At 37.4% G+C, this 15,736-nt stretch overlaps 3 protein-coding genes across 3 annotated transcripts; all 3 read right to left on the bottom strand.

The window, feature by feature from the left end:
* Positions 1–6,414: 6,414 nt before the first annotated feature.
* On the bottom strand, positions 6,415–13,038 carry LOC106415005 (putative nuclease HARBI1). The gene is made up of 2 exons (XM_022691460.2): positions 12,646–13,038; positions 6,415–12,031 (listed from the first exon to the last, which is right to left on the bottom strand). Exon 2 carries the CDS (start codon positions 12,028–12,030, stop codon positions 10,753–10,755), a length of 1,278 nt encoding a protein of 425 aa, XP_022547181.1. The 5' UTR covers position 12,031; positions 12,646–13,038; the 3' UTR covers positions 6,415–10,752.
* Positions 12,626–14,771, bottom strand: LOC106413115. The gene is made up of 2 exons (XM_013853946.2): positions 14,165–14,771; positions 12,626–12,938 (listed from the first exon to the last, which is right to left on the bottom strand). The coding sequence occupies exon 1, from the start codon at positions 14,769–14,771 to the stop codon at positions 14,169–14,171; it is 603 nt and encodes a 200-aa protein (XP_013709400.1). The 3' UTR covers positions 12,626–12,938; positions 14,165–14,168.
* Positions 12,807–13,865, bottom strand: LOC106413116 (glutathione S-transferase T3-like). Its single transcript, XM_048777783.1, has 3 exons — positions 13,109–13,865; positions 13,003–13,010; positions 12,807–12,938 (listed from the first exon to the last, which is right to left on the bottom strand). The coding sequence occupies exons 1-3, from the start codon at positions 13,863–13,865 to the stop codon at positions 12,807–12,809; spliced, it is 897 nt and encodes a 298-aa protein (XP_048633740.1).
* Positions 14,772–15,736: the final 965 nt, after the last annotated feature.

The raw sequence follows: 15,736 nt of genomic DNA, 5'->3' as shown, positions 1-15,736 counted from the left end.
GTGCATAAAATAGAGAGAAAATAAGACAAAGGATCTCCTTGACGACGTAAACCCCTTTTGGGTAAAATATTGCCTTTGTGCTGACAATTCATCAGAACATGATATTGGAAAGATGTTATGCATCGTATTATCCAGTCTATTCATGTTGTCTTTTGCATGATAAATTTAATAAAATTCAATTTCACTTGATCATACGCTTTGCTCATGTCAGTTTTGATAACCATTCACTTGTTTCTTCCTCTCAGATTTGTTATGAGGGCGTGGAAAATTTCTTGAGCAATCATTATATTGTACGAGTTAAATCTCCTTTCAAAATCTCCGATAACTTCTAAGAGAAAAGCGGTGTCATTCCATCAGACATATGGGCCTTTTCCAGGTGCATCGCAAACAAAGTAAGTTTTATTTCCCTTTTTGTAACATAGGACGTAAGATCCTCGTTAATCGTATATATGATGGTCAATGAAATATTCGCAAATGCTTCATCAATCTCTTAAAGGTTTGATGACTTCAAGATATTTCTGAAATAACTAGTAGCTATGGCTACCAATCCCTCCAGCATTACATGAATCATCAATTAAACATGTAATCTGGTTTTGCATGTCTCTGATTGGTTAGTACATGGAAAATCATCGGCTGGATGTTTTGCAACACCATTTTTATGTCTCTGAAAGGAATAGTGCTCTAGACATTGAACTATGACCCCTTCGACAATTCCAATTGAGTGTCTTTGTAGATATAGATCCAAAGGTTTATGTGAAACCATCAAAAAAATTTATGGCTTGAAAAAGTGATCTTTTTTACTCTTATACTGTGTCATTAGAACAAGACTGTAAAACCCCCAACCACCCAAGGCTAATAGGCTTTCCACGCCCACTCACTGACATGTGAGTCTCATTTCGTACGTTGAGTGGTACGTTAGTTTTTCTGAGGCTTGAAAGTCACTACATGATCTTTTCCCGTGCTTTGGCCTCACTCACACGGTATCGTGAATGACTTGCCAATTGGTCGCCCATTCTTCCTTCTACTACTTCAGATGAAGCACACTTAACTCCAGATAGCTTCACTCCGGAAAATCTTTAGGAGTAGCTTTACCCCTAGATGTTTAGTCAACTGCTGCACCTCGGGGGATGGAAAATATATCAACTCGTACTCTCGAGTTCTCAAAAAATATATGTGCACTTTAGTTACATAGGTAGCCAAATCAATTGTGTTAAACCTTTCATCATACACCATAAATCAGGATGTTACAAAGACTCAAGTGAGTCAACTCTGCTCTGTAAAAACTGATATTGTTTAACCTATAAGATGCAAAGACTGTCTCCGAAACAATAATAAAGAGCAATCCATATCAACAAGTATTCTAGAAATCACCTTGCTAAAATATTTGAACAATAGAGACACAGCAGCAGTGAACATGGACAGCCTTTGGAAGGAGCAAAGCACTTTGATTCAAGTCTGAATTCCAAATGAGAAATCCCGTACAGTCTATAGCTAATGGGATTTCAGATCTTTAAGGTGATGAGTTCACTTCGAGTACGGAGTCGCCACCCTATTGCCAAGATTTCTGGTTCGCCGCTGGGATTAGAGAGATAAGAACGCAGTGATGGATCAGAGGTGAGTCTCCGAGATGTGTATCACAATCTGAAGCCAAAGAGAATTCAGATCCAAACGAATATAAGATCACATTGCTGGAGAAGATACAATGCACTCATAACCAGACTGATCATCAACCACCGAGACGAAACACTTAAATGACAAAAACAGGATGAGAGATTTTGATTATGATCTATAACCAAAGGGCTAAAAGATCCAGGTTCTCATTGAAACACATAGCTCCTTATTTCGTCTCGTCGAAGAGAACAATATGAAACCAGAGAGATGAAACTAGGAGCCAAAGGGCTTCCAGTTTTGATAACCGAAATTATATATATAGTCATAGGAGTATAGATCAGCACCAAGAAGAGATCTCACAAAGAAGAGATCGCCCCAAGAAGAGATCTATGATACCACTCAAATTACCCTAAGGAGTGTTACTCTCATCAAAAGAGGTTCAGATGTAGTACTTAGGGATCGAATCCACAAGGAGCTAGGGAACAATTAAATCTAGTGTTTATTAATTCTAAGAGTTGTAAATGTTTAAATGAAATAGCAATAGTAACAAGCGAAGTAAATAGTAAATGTAACTTGATTGGAAATGATATTAGATGCAGGGCCACTATTCAGGTGTTGGAGATTATAATATCTATAGATGCCTATTTGTTGCATGCATGATATGTTATAGCTCAACCGCTTATCTCAGTGATCAGCTGTCGCATGTTTCACTGGTTAACAAGCTAGATCTCGTGTCTCAACGGTTGATTTCTGTTGTGGCGACTCCTACGTGTTTGGTTGGATCGGTTTGAATGACGTCTGGAGTGCCACATTGCTGTGAGAATAGGTTGTCAGGTCCATTGGCCACTTGAAGGATATCTGCTATGTCCTCTCTGGACACTTGTAAGATCCTTCCATCTATTGCACATGCGTTGCCATCTGGGTCCCTGAAAATACCAAATTCATCAGGTGTTAGAAAACCGTAATCAATGTTTGCATTATCATTCAATTTAGAAATAGAAATATTAGGTTTAAGAGTAGTATCGATCGATGTTGATACAGATGCATCGATCGAGGGCAGAATAATTTCTGCAGAACTTGTGTTCTTGAGATGATTGCTCTTCATGGATTTTCTTGTTGATGTAGATGGAAGAGTGTTCATATTTTCTGCTTGTGTGTATGCTCTGGTGTGTGGAGGTGGTTTCAGGTATCTATAAACCTAGTTGGAGAGGGAATATTCTCCTGCTCCTGAATTTTCGCTGTGGCGCGAATATCGATTGATATTCCTGTATGGGTGTCGATCGATGTGAACGGCTGTTTTGCTGGACGAGGGTGGGTATCGACCGATGTGGAGTGCACTTCGTCGAGCGATGTTGACAACGAAAGAGTGTCGATCAATGGTCCTATTGGGACGTCGACCGATACACCATTGCCTACGTCGACCGATAGTCAGTTGAGGACATCAATCGACGGGTTCTAGCCAGGCCTATGCGCGAGTATGATATGCCCTATTAAGATACTAAATTGGCGGTTAGCCCTCTCTAGCAGTCCTAATATTATAGATAGATGTCAGGATGGGATAACAAGGGTGCTTGAGTATGCACTCCTATGATCAAGTTCTAGTTAGCAAGGCTAAAACAAGCAATGAATACAAATCTATCATGAATATCTCAACAAGGTAGATCTATAGTTTGGGGCTAATCCCACAAACCTATCTGAACCCTGGATCTAATAAATGAACTACTCAGACATAACAAAGCAATTCATAACAATGAAGAAATGGAAATTCATAGTATAGATTAAAAGAAATGAAAACAAGGAGTTCCAATCACAAGTGATCTTCTCTCCAAAACTCTCTCTTCTCTCTCAAAGTGAAACTGTAACAAAAAGCTCTCCTCTCTGCCCTCAAAACACTTAGGAATTATATAATCTACTAGGTTAAAAACTCGTCAGGGCATTTTTGTAATTTGGCTTGGCCTTGGGTTTTAAGTCCGCTGGATCCAAAATGTCGCGTGTCCAATGTCTCGACATCGATCGATGGTACTTGTGTACATCGATCGATATTAATCTTCATCTGTCAAGGCATCTCTTGGTGTCGATCGACAGCACTGGATGCGCATCGATCGACTGTTCTTCCTCTCGTCGACCCCTACATGGTCAGCTCGGGTGAAATGTCCTTTAAGCTCCAAAATGCTCTAAAGTCATAGCTTTACTCCGAAATGCACCTGAACCTGAAAACATACCTAGAAGAGTAGAAAACATAGATATATATATAGTAAAACACCTATATACCATGGATGAAAACGGGTCCAATCCAAGATATATCAATCTACATATGAGCACAAGGAAGAGATAGTAGATCGTGGGTGATTCACCGCAATTTTCACTCCCAAGAGGTCTGTCTGTTATGCTCCAGATATTTATGATATATTTTTCTTTTGCTGCAAATCTTATAGTTTTAAATAGGATTATGTAGTGGTTTAAATTAAATCATATTAACATTCATAACTGACCCAAAATCATTTAGAATTCATATAAAATCAAATTATTCCTACATAACTCAATACACATTGTTGGACCCAAATCTCCATAAGATCCAATAAAAAAGGGGGCCGCTCCATGTTAAAGAAAGAATTGGATCTCGACCTCAGGTTGACCTAAACTAAGATGGATATTCGGAGATCGATCACTAGCTCAAACTAAAAAACGAGATCGAAGACCCGTCTGAAAATGGAGGACCAAGTCGAAGAATAGCCTCCAGAATCATTGAAACATACGAGTCACGAGCAAAATATCCTAGAGATCTCGGGATCAACAACATACAAAGGAGAAAATTACAGATGTATCAGGGAACGGAAACAATTATAAAAAGAAGAAAAGAGAGAAGAGAAAGCACATTCTGAGACCTAGATTACCACCATCCACTTCGACCTCGATCTCCATATCTTTGATTCATAGTTTCTATTTTAGTTGATCTTGTTAATTCTTATAAACTCCATTTGTTTTGAACATCAATATATAATTTTTTTCATCAGCCTGAATCTGATTACATCGATCTGTTATGAGAATATTGTTGTCTACATATTTCTTCTTTCTTAATTTTTTACATAAAATCACTATCAAATACTTTGTGTGGGTTTTAAGATCCACATTTTGGCACCGTCTATGGGGAAGGGAAACATAGGCTTCGATATTGTGTTTACACACACATAGATGTCAATAAAAATATATGATTCTATAAACGAACTATTATAATCGACCATGGCACAGTTTTTAATTGAATTGTTAGAATTCTTGTTTTGTATTGTTTGGTCAAATCAATTTACATAGTTATTGTTCTAATCAAGTTGTCATATCTAAACAGTGGACCACCTGATCAACAATGCTGGAGTAACTCAAACCGTTGTTTTTGAAGATTACTTTCATATTCAAGCCGCTAATCCTATAATGGTGAGTTTTAATTTGCAAAATTCACATTAAACCATATATTAAGTAAACTGATTAGATATCAGTACCAAACATGAATTTTATATAATTTCTTCAATATACACGTTAAAGTGCTATGTTCATAACAAAAAGGAAAAGAAAACAAAAACAGTTTTACATACAATATTCTATATATTTTAAAACGCAAACAAATTTTATCTCCATATCATTATTGTGTACACTATAATAAAAATAATATAATATTTAGGTTATGTTAGAAAAACCAACATAATGTTTTAGCGTTAAATCATTGTAAAAGCTACATGCTTCATCTAACTCGTGTGTATTTTAAGGACATCAACTTTTGGGGCTCGACATACATCACTTATTTTGCAATTCCACATCTTCGAAAAAGCAAGGGAAAAGTCATTGTGATTACATCTGGTGCAGCAAATATAGCTTTGCCAGTGGCAAGCGTCTACTCAGTAAGATCTTTTAAGATATAAACAAAAATTTATTTGACCAGTTTCTATATATACATGAAGAAGAAATAAAAGGTTACTTGGGGCTCAACAATTACATACTATTGATATTACTTGATTTATTGTTGTAGGCAAGCAAAGCAGCCTTGTTAAGATTCTTTGAGACACTAAGAATTGAGCTCAATCCGGACATTAAAATAACAATTGTTTTTCCGGGAGTTGTAGCAACAGATATGACCACTCCTCGCTGCATAGAACATGTAAGTAACAAAATGTGTACATTTTTATACCGTATAAATATTAACACTAATTCTAACTATATGTATTTTCGTGTACTCGATTTAAAAAATAGTATGGTTCAGATTTTATCTTCACGGAGCCAGTGAGTAGATGTGCAAAAGGAATCTTCAACGGCATTTGTAGAGGAGAGACATACATAGAAGAGCCATCGTGGATGAAATGGATATATGTGATGAAAAACGTGTGTCCTGAAATCGTTGAATATGTACTCAACTATATATATATTCGTTCTCTCAAACCTTTTTTCAAGCGTGATTGATCATTTGGATACATGCAATTGCAAACTCTAGTCTTTAATAATGGGTGTGTTGCTATGATGGACGACATGAAACTTGTATTTTGTGTGTTATTAATTATCGCAATTGCATTACATCTATTGTTTTTTATATTTTCTCATATCTTTTATAGAGCCGAATATATCGTATAGCTAGAGGATTCCTTAATTATTCATTTAAGACTTATGTATAGGACATGACTCCGAAGAAGATAAGGCTTGTTCCTTCGGATCCTAGCCGGTGTAAGTGTTCATATATATATACAACCATTCGATTCAAAACGATCTAGGGCGGTTCTTTATTTCCAAGTTGAAAGATAATATTCCAAGAATTCAAGATCATGAGATAATTTATTAAATCAAGACAACATCATACAGAAACCCTGATCGTGAACAAAAGAAATGTCTTTTTTTTTTTTGTGCATAACGCATGCGTAATATAAAGAATCTCGACAACCGTTGCGGCAACAACAGATGACCATCGCCATGCACAAGCAGATAAGGGCACAGACGTCGGTGGCACAGCTGTGATGTATATAAACAAAGAGGTACATATTAACTGTGGACTAAGAACAAAACAAAAATAGATAGACTATGAAAAAGGAAGAAAGAGAGAGAGAAACATGGGATCAACGATATGGGCCTATGCTTTAGGGCCTATTTGCATACTCAGAGAGAGTACATCCGTGGGCTGCACCTTCTCTTGAAAATTAGTCTGGGCCCTTCTATAAGTCCGGGATATCCCCAGATTAAACAAAAAAAAAACAAAAAAAAAAACATGGGATCAACGAACCATCCATCTATTGTATCAAACAGAAAGTATTTGCTCAAAGATTATAACTAAAACTCAAACTCTTTACTGCTTTAGAAAACTATCTCAAAAACTAAAGCTCTCAACTCTCTTAAGTTATTCAACACACTTGCATATCTTTATATAACACTTTAATTATCCTAACCTCATTGGGATTAACACAACTCTATATTTCCTAATCCTTTTAGATAACCATAACTATTTCAAGCTATTTCAAATTTATCCCAACATTCCAACCTAAGCTATTTCAAGCTTATTCCAACATTCTCCCTTCAAAGCTTGAAATCTCTTTTCTCCAAATCTTGTACTCCAATGAAATCTCTCATTTCTCTGAATTCGATTCTTCCTAAAGCTTTAGTTAAGATGTCTGCCTTTTGCTTGTCTCCAAGAACATGTTCTACTTCAATATGCCCCTTCTCCATGCATTCTCTTATAAAGTGATATCGAGAGTCTATATGCTTTCTTCGACCATGAAAAACCAGGTTCTTAATAAGAGCAATAGCCGACCTATTATCAATACATATCACGACCTTCTCGCATGGAAGACCCGTGATCTCACTTAACAGCTCTTGAAGCCAAAGTGCTTGTCTTGCTGCTTCGGTTCCAGCCATGAACTCATCCTCACATGATGATAGCGTTACAGTGTCATGTTTCTGTGAGCACCATGTAATTGGACTTTCTCCAAGATAGAATATATGACCGGTTGTGCTTTTGTCGTCGTCTTGATCGGTGTTGTAGCTACTATCACTAAACCCTATTAATCTCGGCACAACTGATAGTGTATTTAAACCCCAAATCCAAATCCAAGCTCTAGATCATAAACCCAAATCCTAAACCTTAACCCTAAACCTTAACCCTAAACCCAAATCCTATATCCTAAACCTAAATTCTAGACCCTAAACCCAAACCATAAACCCTAAACCAAAAGATTTGAAATTGGATTTAGGGTTTACAGTTTGGTTTAGGGTCTAGGATTTAGGTGTGGATTTAGAGTTTACGGTTTGGGCTTATGGTTTAGGATTTGGGTTTACAGTTTGGGTTTAGGATTTATGATTTGGGTTTATTGTATAGATTTTGGGTTTAGGGTTTACTATTTGGGTTTAAGGTATAGGTTTTGGGCTTATTATTTAGGGGTTAGATTTAGGGTTTAAAATTTAGGATTTAGGGTTGTGTTACGCATCATTCTTTTTTTAAATTTTTAAAATAAAATTAATATTTTTATTAATTATTTAGGTGACACTTTGATTGGTGGTAAGAGAGAAATTGAATTTAAAGGTTCACCAAGTTTTGTCATTCAAAAAAATGAGAAAGGGTTGTGCCTTTTGAAAACCAATGATTCAAAAATGAAAAACACATCGTTTGGAGTAGTAACTAATGATGTCATACATTTAAACAAAACTAAAACTCCAACATTATATTTCATAAGGAAGCGATCTCTACCATTGGATTAAAATTTTTATTTTCCTATAAAAAAATGCTGACATCAGCCAAGACAATAAATAGGTTTGCTATTATATATAGATTTTATAAATTAATAATTTCACTATTTAATAATGCACTATCAGACAAATCTAAAATGATTTTAGTTCAAAAACAGTTATCAGTAATCGATTTAAAAATATTTACATACATCAATAGTAATAAATTCAAGTGCATTATTGAACAAATATTTTTTGTTCTGATGCGTCTACTTATATGAAATTTTGATCCTTGAAATGTTTCAAATCTTATATTAAAGTAAATTTTGCAAAACATATTAAAAGAAAAATAACTAAAACTACGTTCCTAATTTTACTGTGATAGTCATGTTACTCTTTTTCATTTCATATAATAGAAACTTATTTGACATTAATATAATTCTGTGCAACAGTATCTGGGGAAGGAATTTGAAGAACAAGACTTGCATGTTTGGAAGTTTAGGGTCAAAAATGAAGATAGCAAAGAAAAGGGATCATATTTTAAAAGAGGAATTAGGCCGGTGATCGATCCATGGAACCCAGATAGATCAATATTAAGCTCCTCAATCACGGCCCAAAGATTCTCGAGCAGATGGTGTCCATGACAGAGAAGAGAGAAGCGACAGTGACTCCGATGATTTAGAATAGGTACCACGTCCGGAGGTCACGAGTAGATGAGGTCACAGTGATTCCGAACTTGAAAACACACCGCAAGGAAGAAGAATTGCAATGGCTTGGAATGGTGAGCAAGAGTTACAGAGTGCAGATAATCAACGATAGCGAGACCAGGAGCCACCTTGGAGAGCCATAAAAAATCATTAGTGATTTGGAGAAGACAGAGCCAACCGGTAGATATTTGTACATGATCTATTCATCCCGTGACACTGAGTGAATTTAAAGAAGGGGGAATGTTGGAGAGGGATTGCATCCCTCCACAAAGCATGCCGAATACAAAACTTCTGCCCAAGGACTCAGCCAAGCTGCCAAGATCGGCTCTCAAGGACTCTAACACATTACAATCAGCCTAAGAGCTCGGCCCAAAGACTCGTCTCATTAATCTCAGCCCAAAGACTCGGCACATAAACTCATCCCAAAGTCTCAGCCCATAAGCTTGGCCCAAAGACTCGGCCCAGCTTATTAGGTCAAGGCGACTTTAGAGCAAACGGAAAAAGAGTCATGGGTATAAAGAGAGGATGTGAGGCATTAGGAAGAATAGAGAAATACACTTTCAAACAAATTGACTCCGAACTAGAATTTCTTCTTTACTCTCACTGACTGACCTTGTCCTTTTCACTTATGCTCGCCGAATATTTCAACTCATTTTCTCGTTCAACATTTTAATCTCTCTTATTGATCAATAAAAAGCGTGTTCAAAATTACCCACAATAAAGTTTGTTCATCTCCTAAGAGCCGACCAAACTCATATTCAACAGTTGGTGTCCACGTGGGACTATTCAGAGTAACGCTAAGAAGATAAGTATGAGAACCAACGACTTAACCAACAGAGAAGAGACTACGCCGGCCACCGAAGATGCAACCATGATGGAAATGATGAAAAGCATCATGGACCTTCTTTCTCAGCAAGAAGAAACCAATAAGGCAACTAACGGGTGTCTCGCCGTCATAACCGTTGTCATCACGCCACCAGCTGGCAATGTCAGCGTCCCTGTAGCGATAAAGAGTCAGCTTTTCCAAACTGAAAACTCTACGGTTGGAGGAAGAAAGCACATAACAAACCTGTAAATCGCCGACCTCCTGATCTCGATGCAATATATCAATTCAAAGATCCACCAACTGACGAGTTGAGCCTGGAGCGCATCTGAAATCCCCCTTTAAGAAGAGAATCATTGAGGTCAAAATCCATCAAATGGAAAAGCTACGGATCCCATCGTACTTCGGCGAGACAGATCCCACCGTACTCCGTCTAGACAGATCCCAGGGACCATATAACTGTCAGTATTCGTAGAGAGCCATAAGGGGCTCAACGTAGTTTTGCAGAATATCCAAAATTTCCATAGACAGCTTCCACGAAAAATCGGCTAAATTCTTGAAACATTACATAATATTCATTCGTTAAGAAGCGTCAGCGTCCAACCTGTGAAAAATATCTCAAGCTCCAAGTGAGGAGTTCAAATGGAGAAGTTCAAGCAGGTGGTATCGTTGATGTGCTTTCGGCGGTTAGAGCATCCACAATGGTGGATTTGTGGGAGGAGTCCTTAGGATTAGTTTAATAATTTTTTTTTTTTTTTGAATAGTTAAGGATTTTAGTCAAAATAATGTGTGCAATGGTGATTTCCAATTAGGAGTCCTTAGGAATAAAAAAATAATTAATTTTTTTAAATTGAAATTTATTTTTTATTTATTGCATGATGGAAAAAAATACAATAATTAAACTCAAAGATACAATAATTATTAATCTTCATCACCAAATTTGTTCCAAATATGCTCAATTAAATCTTTTTTCAATTGTTCATGTATACGCCTATCCCGAAGATCTTTCTGATTTTGATTGACAAATATGTTGTTGAGATTTGTAGGCCTGTCGGTTTCGGTTTCCACCTGTGAACTTCTGGTGACGTTTCCTTCTTCAAATTCCGAGATGTCGATTTGAGCATATCCATTGCGTTCATTTTCAACTATCATATTGTGTAGTATGATACATGCTCGCATAATTTTCGCTATCTTTTCTTTGTCCCATGTAAGAGCCGGGTTTTTGACAATCGCAAATCGGGCTTGCAATACTCCAAAAGCCCGCTCCACATCTTTACGGGCTGATTCTTGAACTTTAGCAAATAAGTTTGCTTTCGGACCTTGAGGAAGTGTGATAGATTGGATAAATGTTGACCATTTTGGATATATACCGTCCGTGAGGTAGTAAGCAAACTTATATTTGTGTCCGTTGACCACGTACTCTAACCTTGGAGCTCGACCTTCTATAATGTCATCAAAAACAGGAGACCGATCAAGGACATTAATATCGTTTAAGGTACCTGGAGGACCAAAAAAAGCGTGCCATATCCAAAGATCTTGTGAAGCTACAGCCTCTAAGACAATTGTCGGTTTGCTTGATCCATGTGCATACTGTCCTTTCCAAGAGGTTGGGCAATTTTTCCACTCCCAATGCATACAGTCAATGCTTCCAACCATCCCAGGAAACCTGCGTGTCTCTCCAATATCGAGTAGTCGCTGAAGATCCTCTGCTGTGGGTCTTCGTAGATACTCATTTCCAAATAAATGTATTATTCCGTCAGTGAAATTATGTAAACAGGAAAGTGCCGTGCTCTCACCTAGTCGGAGATATTCGTCTACCGCGTCAGCCGCAGAACCATAAGCAAGCATACGAATTGCTGCCGTACATTTTTGTAGTGGAGAAAGACCAAGCCTCCCGGTAGCATCTCTTCTTTGTTGAAAGAATGGAACGTTCTGTGAGAGGCCATATACAATACGCATGAATAATTCCTTGTTCATACGGAAACGGCGTCTGAAAAAATGTGCCTCATATGTCGGATTTTCGGTGAAGTAGTCATTCCATAAACGGTTGTGTCCTGCTTCACGGTTTCGTTCTATATAAGCACGTTTCTTTTGCTTCTTGGTTTGGGCCTCGAGAATGTCGTTGAATGTATCTTCGCAAATATCGTCGAAAACTTCGTCTAATCTTTCTTCCAATCCATCGGATGAAGATGATGACATCCTGCTTGAGTTATTTCCCATATAAGTTAATTTTCATGTATAATCTCAAATTATGTATAAGTTATTTATATGTATAAGTTTTTTCCCATATACATTTTTTTACGTATAATCTCAAATTATGTTTAAGTTATACATTTATATATATAAGGTTTTTTTACTGTCACTTTCTCCAAAGATACATAATCTCAAATTATGTATAAGTTATTTATAGTTATTGTGTGATTTTTATTAGTGGTAGTGCTTTGTTTTCACTTTTCATGTACCTAGATCAGTTTCTAATTCCCATGCAAACCATGCATGTATCAATTTTACATAACACCGTACGTCCCATTATCTTAACATAATCAATAGTCCTACGCTTAAAATTAAGAGTGTATTCGTTTGGTTTCTAGCAAGAGAAGTCTTAATATCCTTTTTACTAAAACAGTATATCAAGTTGTAATATTCTACCAAGTATTTGAGTTCAAAGACTACCAAGAGAACCTCCTTTTTACAATAACATTCTACCAAGTTTTAATATCGATAGAAACAGAATGAAGAGACCATCCTGTTAACAATAACATTCTAGCAAGATTTAATATTGAAACAAAGAGAATCAAGAGAAGAACTTCTTACACGCAAATATTACAAGAGATCAGCAGGTTTTGTGAACTTTAGCAGATCATGGTAGCAACATCTTACAACATCTCCGAGAAACCACAAGAACATAAGTCAAGTTTTGATGAAGAGGAAAGAAAGAGAAGGTGATACATAGCTAAAGACCAAACGAGAACTACTTATACTACATAAACTGAAAGAGATGAACCCGTGAGTTTCAGTACTCCTAAGGCACCCGTGACTTTCCCTACTCCTAATGCACCCGTGACTTTCCCAAGCTTCAATGCACCCGTGACAACTTCAGCCTTAACCTGAAACAAGGAGAATCAAGAGAAGAGTTAGTTTAGTTTTAAAGAAATTAGTACTCAAAACAACAGTAATACCTTAAACCAAACAGATAAACATCAAATCAATTCAGACATTAGTTTGAGTTTTAGAGTTGTTTCCATCTCAGAGAGAGGCTCCTTTTTCGCGAGTAAACGTTCAAGGATCTTTTGCCTAGACAGTTGTCCTTTCAGTTCTAAAACGCCTTGTAACTTTGACAACTCCTGTTCTCTGCCACTCTTCTTCTTCTTAAGATCAGCTTTTGCAGCCTTCACTCCGAGAGGTCTACCCTCAGCCTCTTCTTCTGTATCAACATCCACCACTTTGCGCTTCTCCTTACCACTGTCCTTACCCTTAAACATGGAGCACCATTTCTGGTCATGCCTCAGCTCCCTCCAGCAGTGATCCATTTTGAACTGGGACTCGTAATTGTTGAAGAATAAGTCTAAGGCAGCTTTCATCACATCATCATCATTTTGACCACTTCTTTGCTCCCGAAGAGCCGCATCATAGCATCCAGCAAACTTCGATACTTGCTCGTTAATCCGAGCCCATCTCTGCTTGCAAGGAACCAGCTCTCTCTCTATTTTGCCAACCAGGAGAGGGCTTGCGTTGTAGTACTCTACAATCCGCTTCCAGAATGCTCCAGCTCTCTGCTCATTGCTCACGACCGGGTCTTTACTGGTGTTAAGCCATGCTCCAATAAGGATTTTATCCTCTATCTGAGTCCATTTCCTCCTCTCAGCAGCTTGGGGAGTTGACTTCACAGCAGCGTCTGTATCAGGAACTTGGCTACCAGACATCCCATAAGCCTCATCAGCACCTTGGCTACCGAACCAAAAAGGTTCGGGTGATTCAAGGTCAACTGGATGTTGACTATGTAGTAGGTTAACATAGCTTGACGAGTTAGCCATGGTTGCTCTGTGCCTCTCTACTAGCGACACAGAGGCTTAAGTAAGCCTTCTATGACTTAGAGCTAATTAAGGCAATCAAATCAAAGCAGTTGGGAAGCTGGAACATTAACTATTCGACTAAGTTTAAGTACTAACTAAGAAGCAATAAAAGCCAATCAAATCAGAACAGATAGGAAGGTTGATAGCAAAATATTATCATTTAACACCAATTCATTAAATGATTTTAGCTTGCAAAATTCAACCTAGGCAAATTCAAAATACTAAGTACATACCCTATGAAAAAAATACCAATATCTTACCTTATTACAGAAACGCGCGACATTCCTTTGAACCATTTCCAAATATTCCTGAAAAATGAGATGAAACTATCATATTGCTAACCAACTGAGATGAAAGAATCACAAGGAACAGAAACTCACCACGCAGAATCAGTAACACCAACCCTATTAAAACTAAGCTAAAGACCATTAGCTTAACTCCTGCTTCCTTCTTTGAAAACTCGGATACTGTCTTCTCGAGGATACACAGCTTATGCTCACTCTCATTAACTTGACCCTTAAGCTGCCTAAGCTCCCTCTGAAAGTCCCTCATCTCCTCCATGGCCGCCACGTCCCACCATTTCCAAACGTGGCAGTCTCCATCCTCAGCATTGTCGCACGTAAAGTACCGTCTGTATGGGTTTTTAGGAGTGTAAGAGTATCGGATAACAGGCTCCGCACCACAGTAGCATGTAGTCGGGATTCCATCATCAGCCTCTGGTTGAGCTTGGTACTCAGTCGCCATAGCATTGAAGTAGCTACTCTCAGCTTCATCCGCGTACATCTGACATTCTGCTTCAAGGAGGGAGGTTATGTCTACAGAGTTTGATGATGAAGATGGCTGGCTGTAACTGTAATCATGTCCCATATTCGTTTACCTGAAAGAAATGATGCAAGTTATATACAGCAAACCAACGACCAAGGATGGTAAGATGGGCTCGGATTGTAAGAGTATCAAACCAACATCAAACCAACATCAAACCAACGACCAATAAACAATAATCATCATCAAACCAACGACCAAGGAACCAATATTATCATTTTATAAGAACAAATATGACAAATCCATAAGAACAGATTGAAATCGAACACAAATAATCCTAAGATAACACAATCTCGTCGTAATCGATTGCAAACATTTAAAATGACAAATCAATAAGAACAGGTTTCGATTCAAAAATAAAAGGTTTTGAAACGGTTAATCGATTGAAACAAAAAATGAAATTTCAAACCGTATAAGAAATAAAGAGAAGATTTGCCTCCAATTGAAACCGAAATTGTTTGGAAACCATATCTACAAAAGTAAAGAATCCCGAAATCGATTTTCTCCCAAATAGTTTTCAAACCCTAATTTCTAAACTTTTCCCAAATCGATCGAAACTACACAACCCAGCCCTTTTTAGACAACAAACAAGATAGAAACTGATCTTAATCGAGAAATCTACAACTTTAAGGCCTGGATTTACCTTCGTCAAGCTGAGAGAGAGAGATCGCCGCGATGTCGCCTTTATCTCCAGAGCTCTTTTTTTTTTCCTTCGGTCGAGAATGTTTTTCTTTTTTTTTACCCAAGCCAATCCCTAAACCGAGACCGACCCACTCAAGCGATGACACGTACACAAGGACTTGATCCTTAAAATCCTTCTCCACGGACCAATCCTTAGTTCAATTAGGATAATTAATAATACTTTATTAAAACAAACCCAAGGATTTGCGCTAAGGATTCCTTTAAGGAATCCCGTTGTGGATGGTCTTAGTATACTAATAAATACATAATATAAATATTTTGATTTGTAAACAATAATTTATATCATATTATTATATTATTATTCTATA

This window comes from Brassica napus, chromosome A1, assembly GCF_020379485.1.
Source record: "Brassica napus cultivar Da-Ae chromosome A1, Da-Ae, whole genome shotgun sequence".
Lineage (NCBI taxonomy): Eukaryota > Viridiplantae > Streptophyta > Magnoliopsida > Brassicales > Brassicaceae > Brassica > Brassica napus.
The sequence above is the reverse complement of the archived record's forward strand: the minus strand, read 5'-3'. Positions and strand labels throughout refer to the sequence as shown.

Bases quoted from the DNA above. Each gene is read 5' to 3' on its own strand.
- LOC106415005 (XM_022691460.2), bottom strand. From the start codon at position 12,030: ATGTCATCATCTTCATCCGATGGATTGGAAGAAAGATTAGACGAAGTT.
- LOC106413116 (XM_048777783.1), bottom strand. From the start codon at position 13,865: ATGGCTAACTCGTCAAGCTATGTTAACCTACTACATAGTCAACATCCA.
- LOC106413115 (XM_013853946.2), bottom strand. From the start codon at position 14,771: ATGGGACATGATTACAGTTACAGCCAGCCATCTTCATCATCAAACTCT.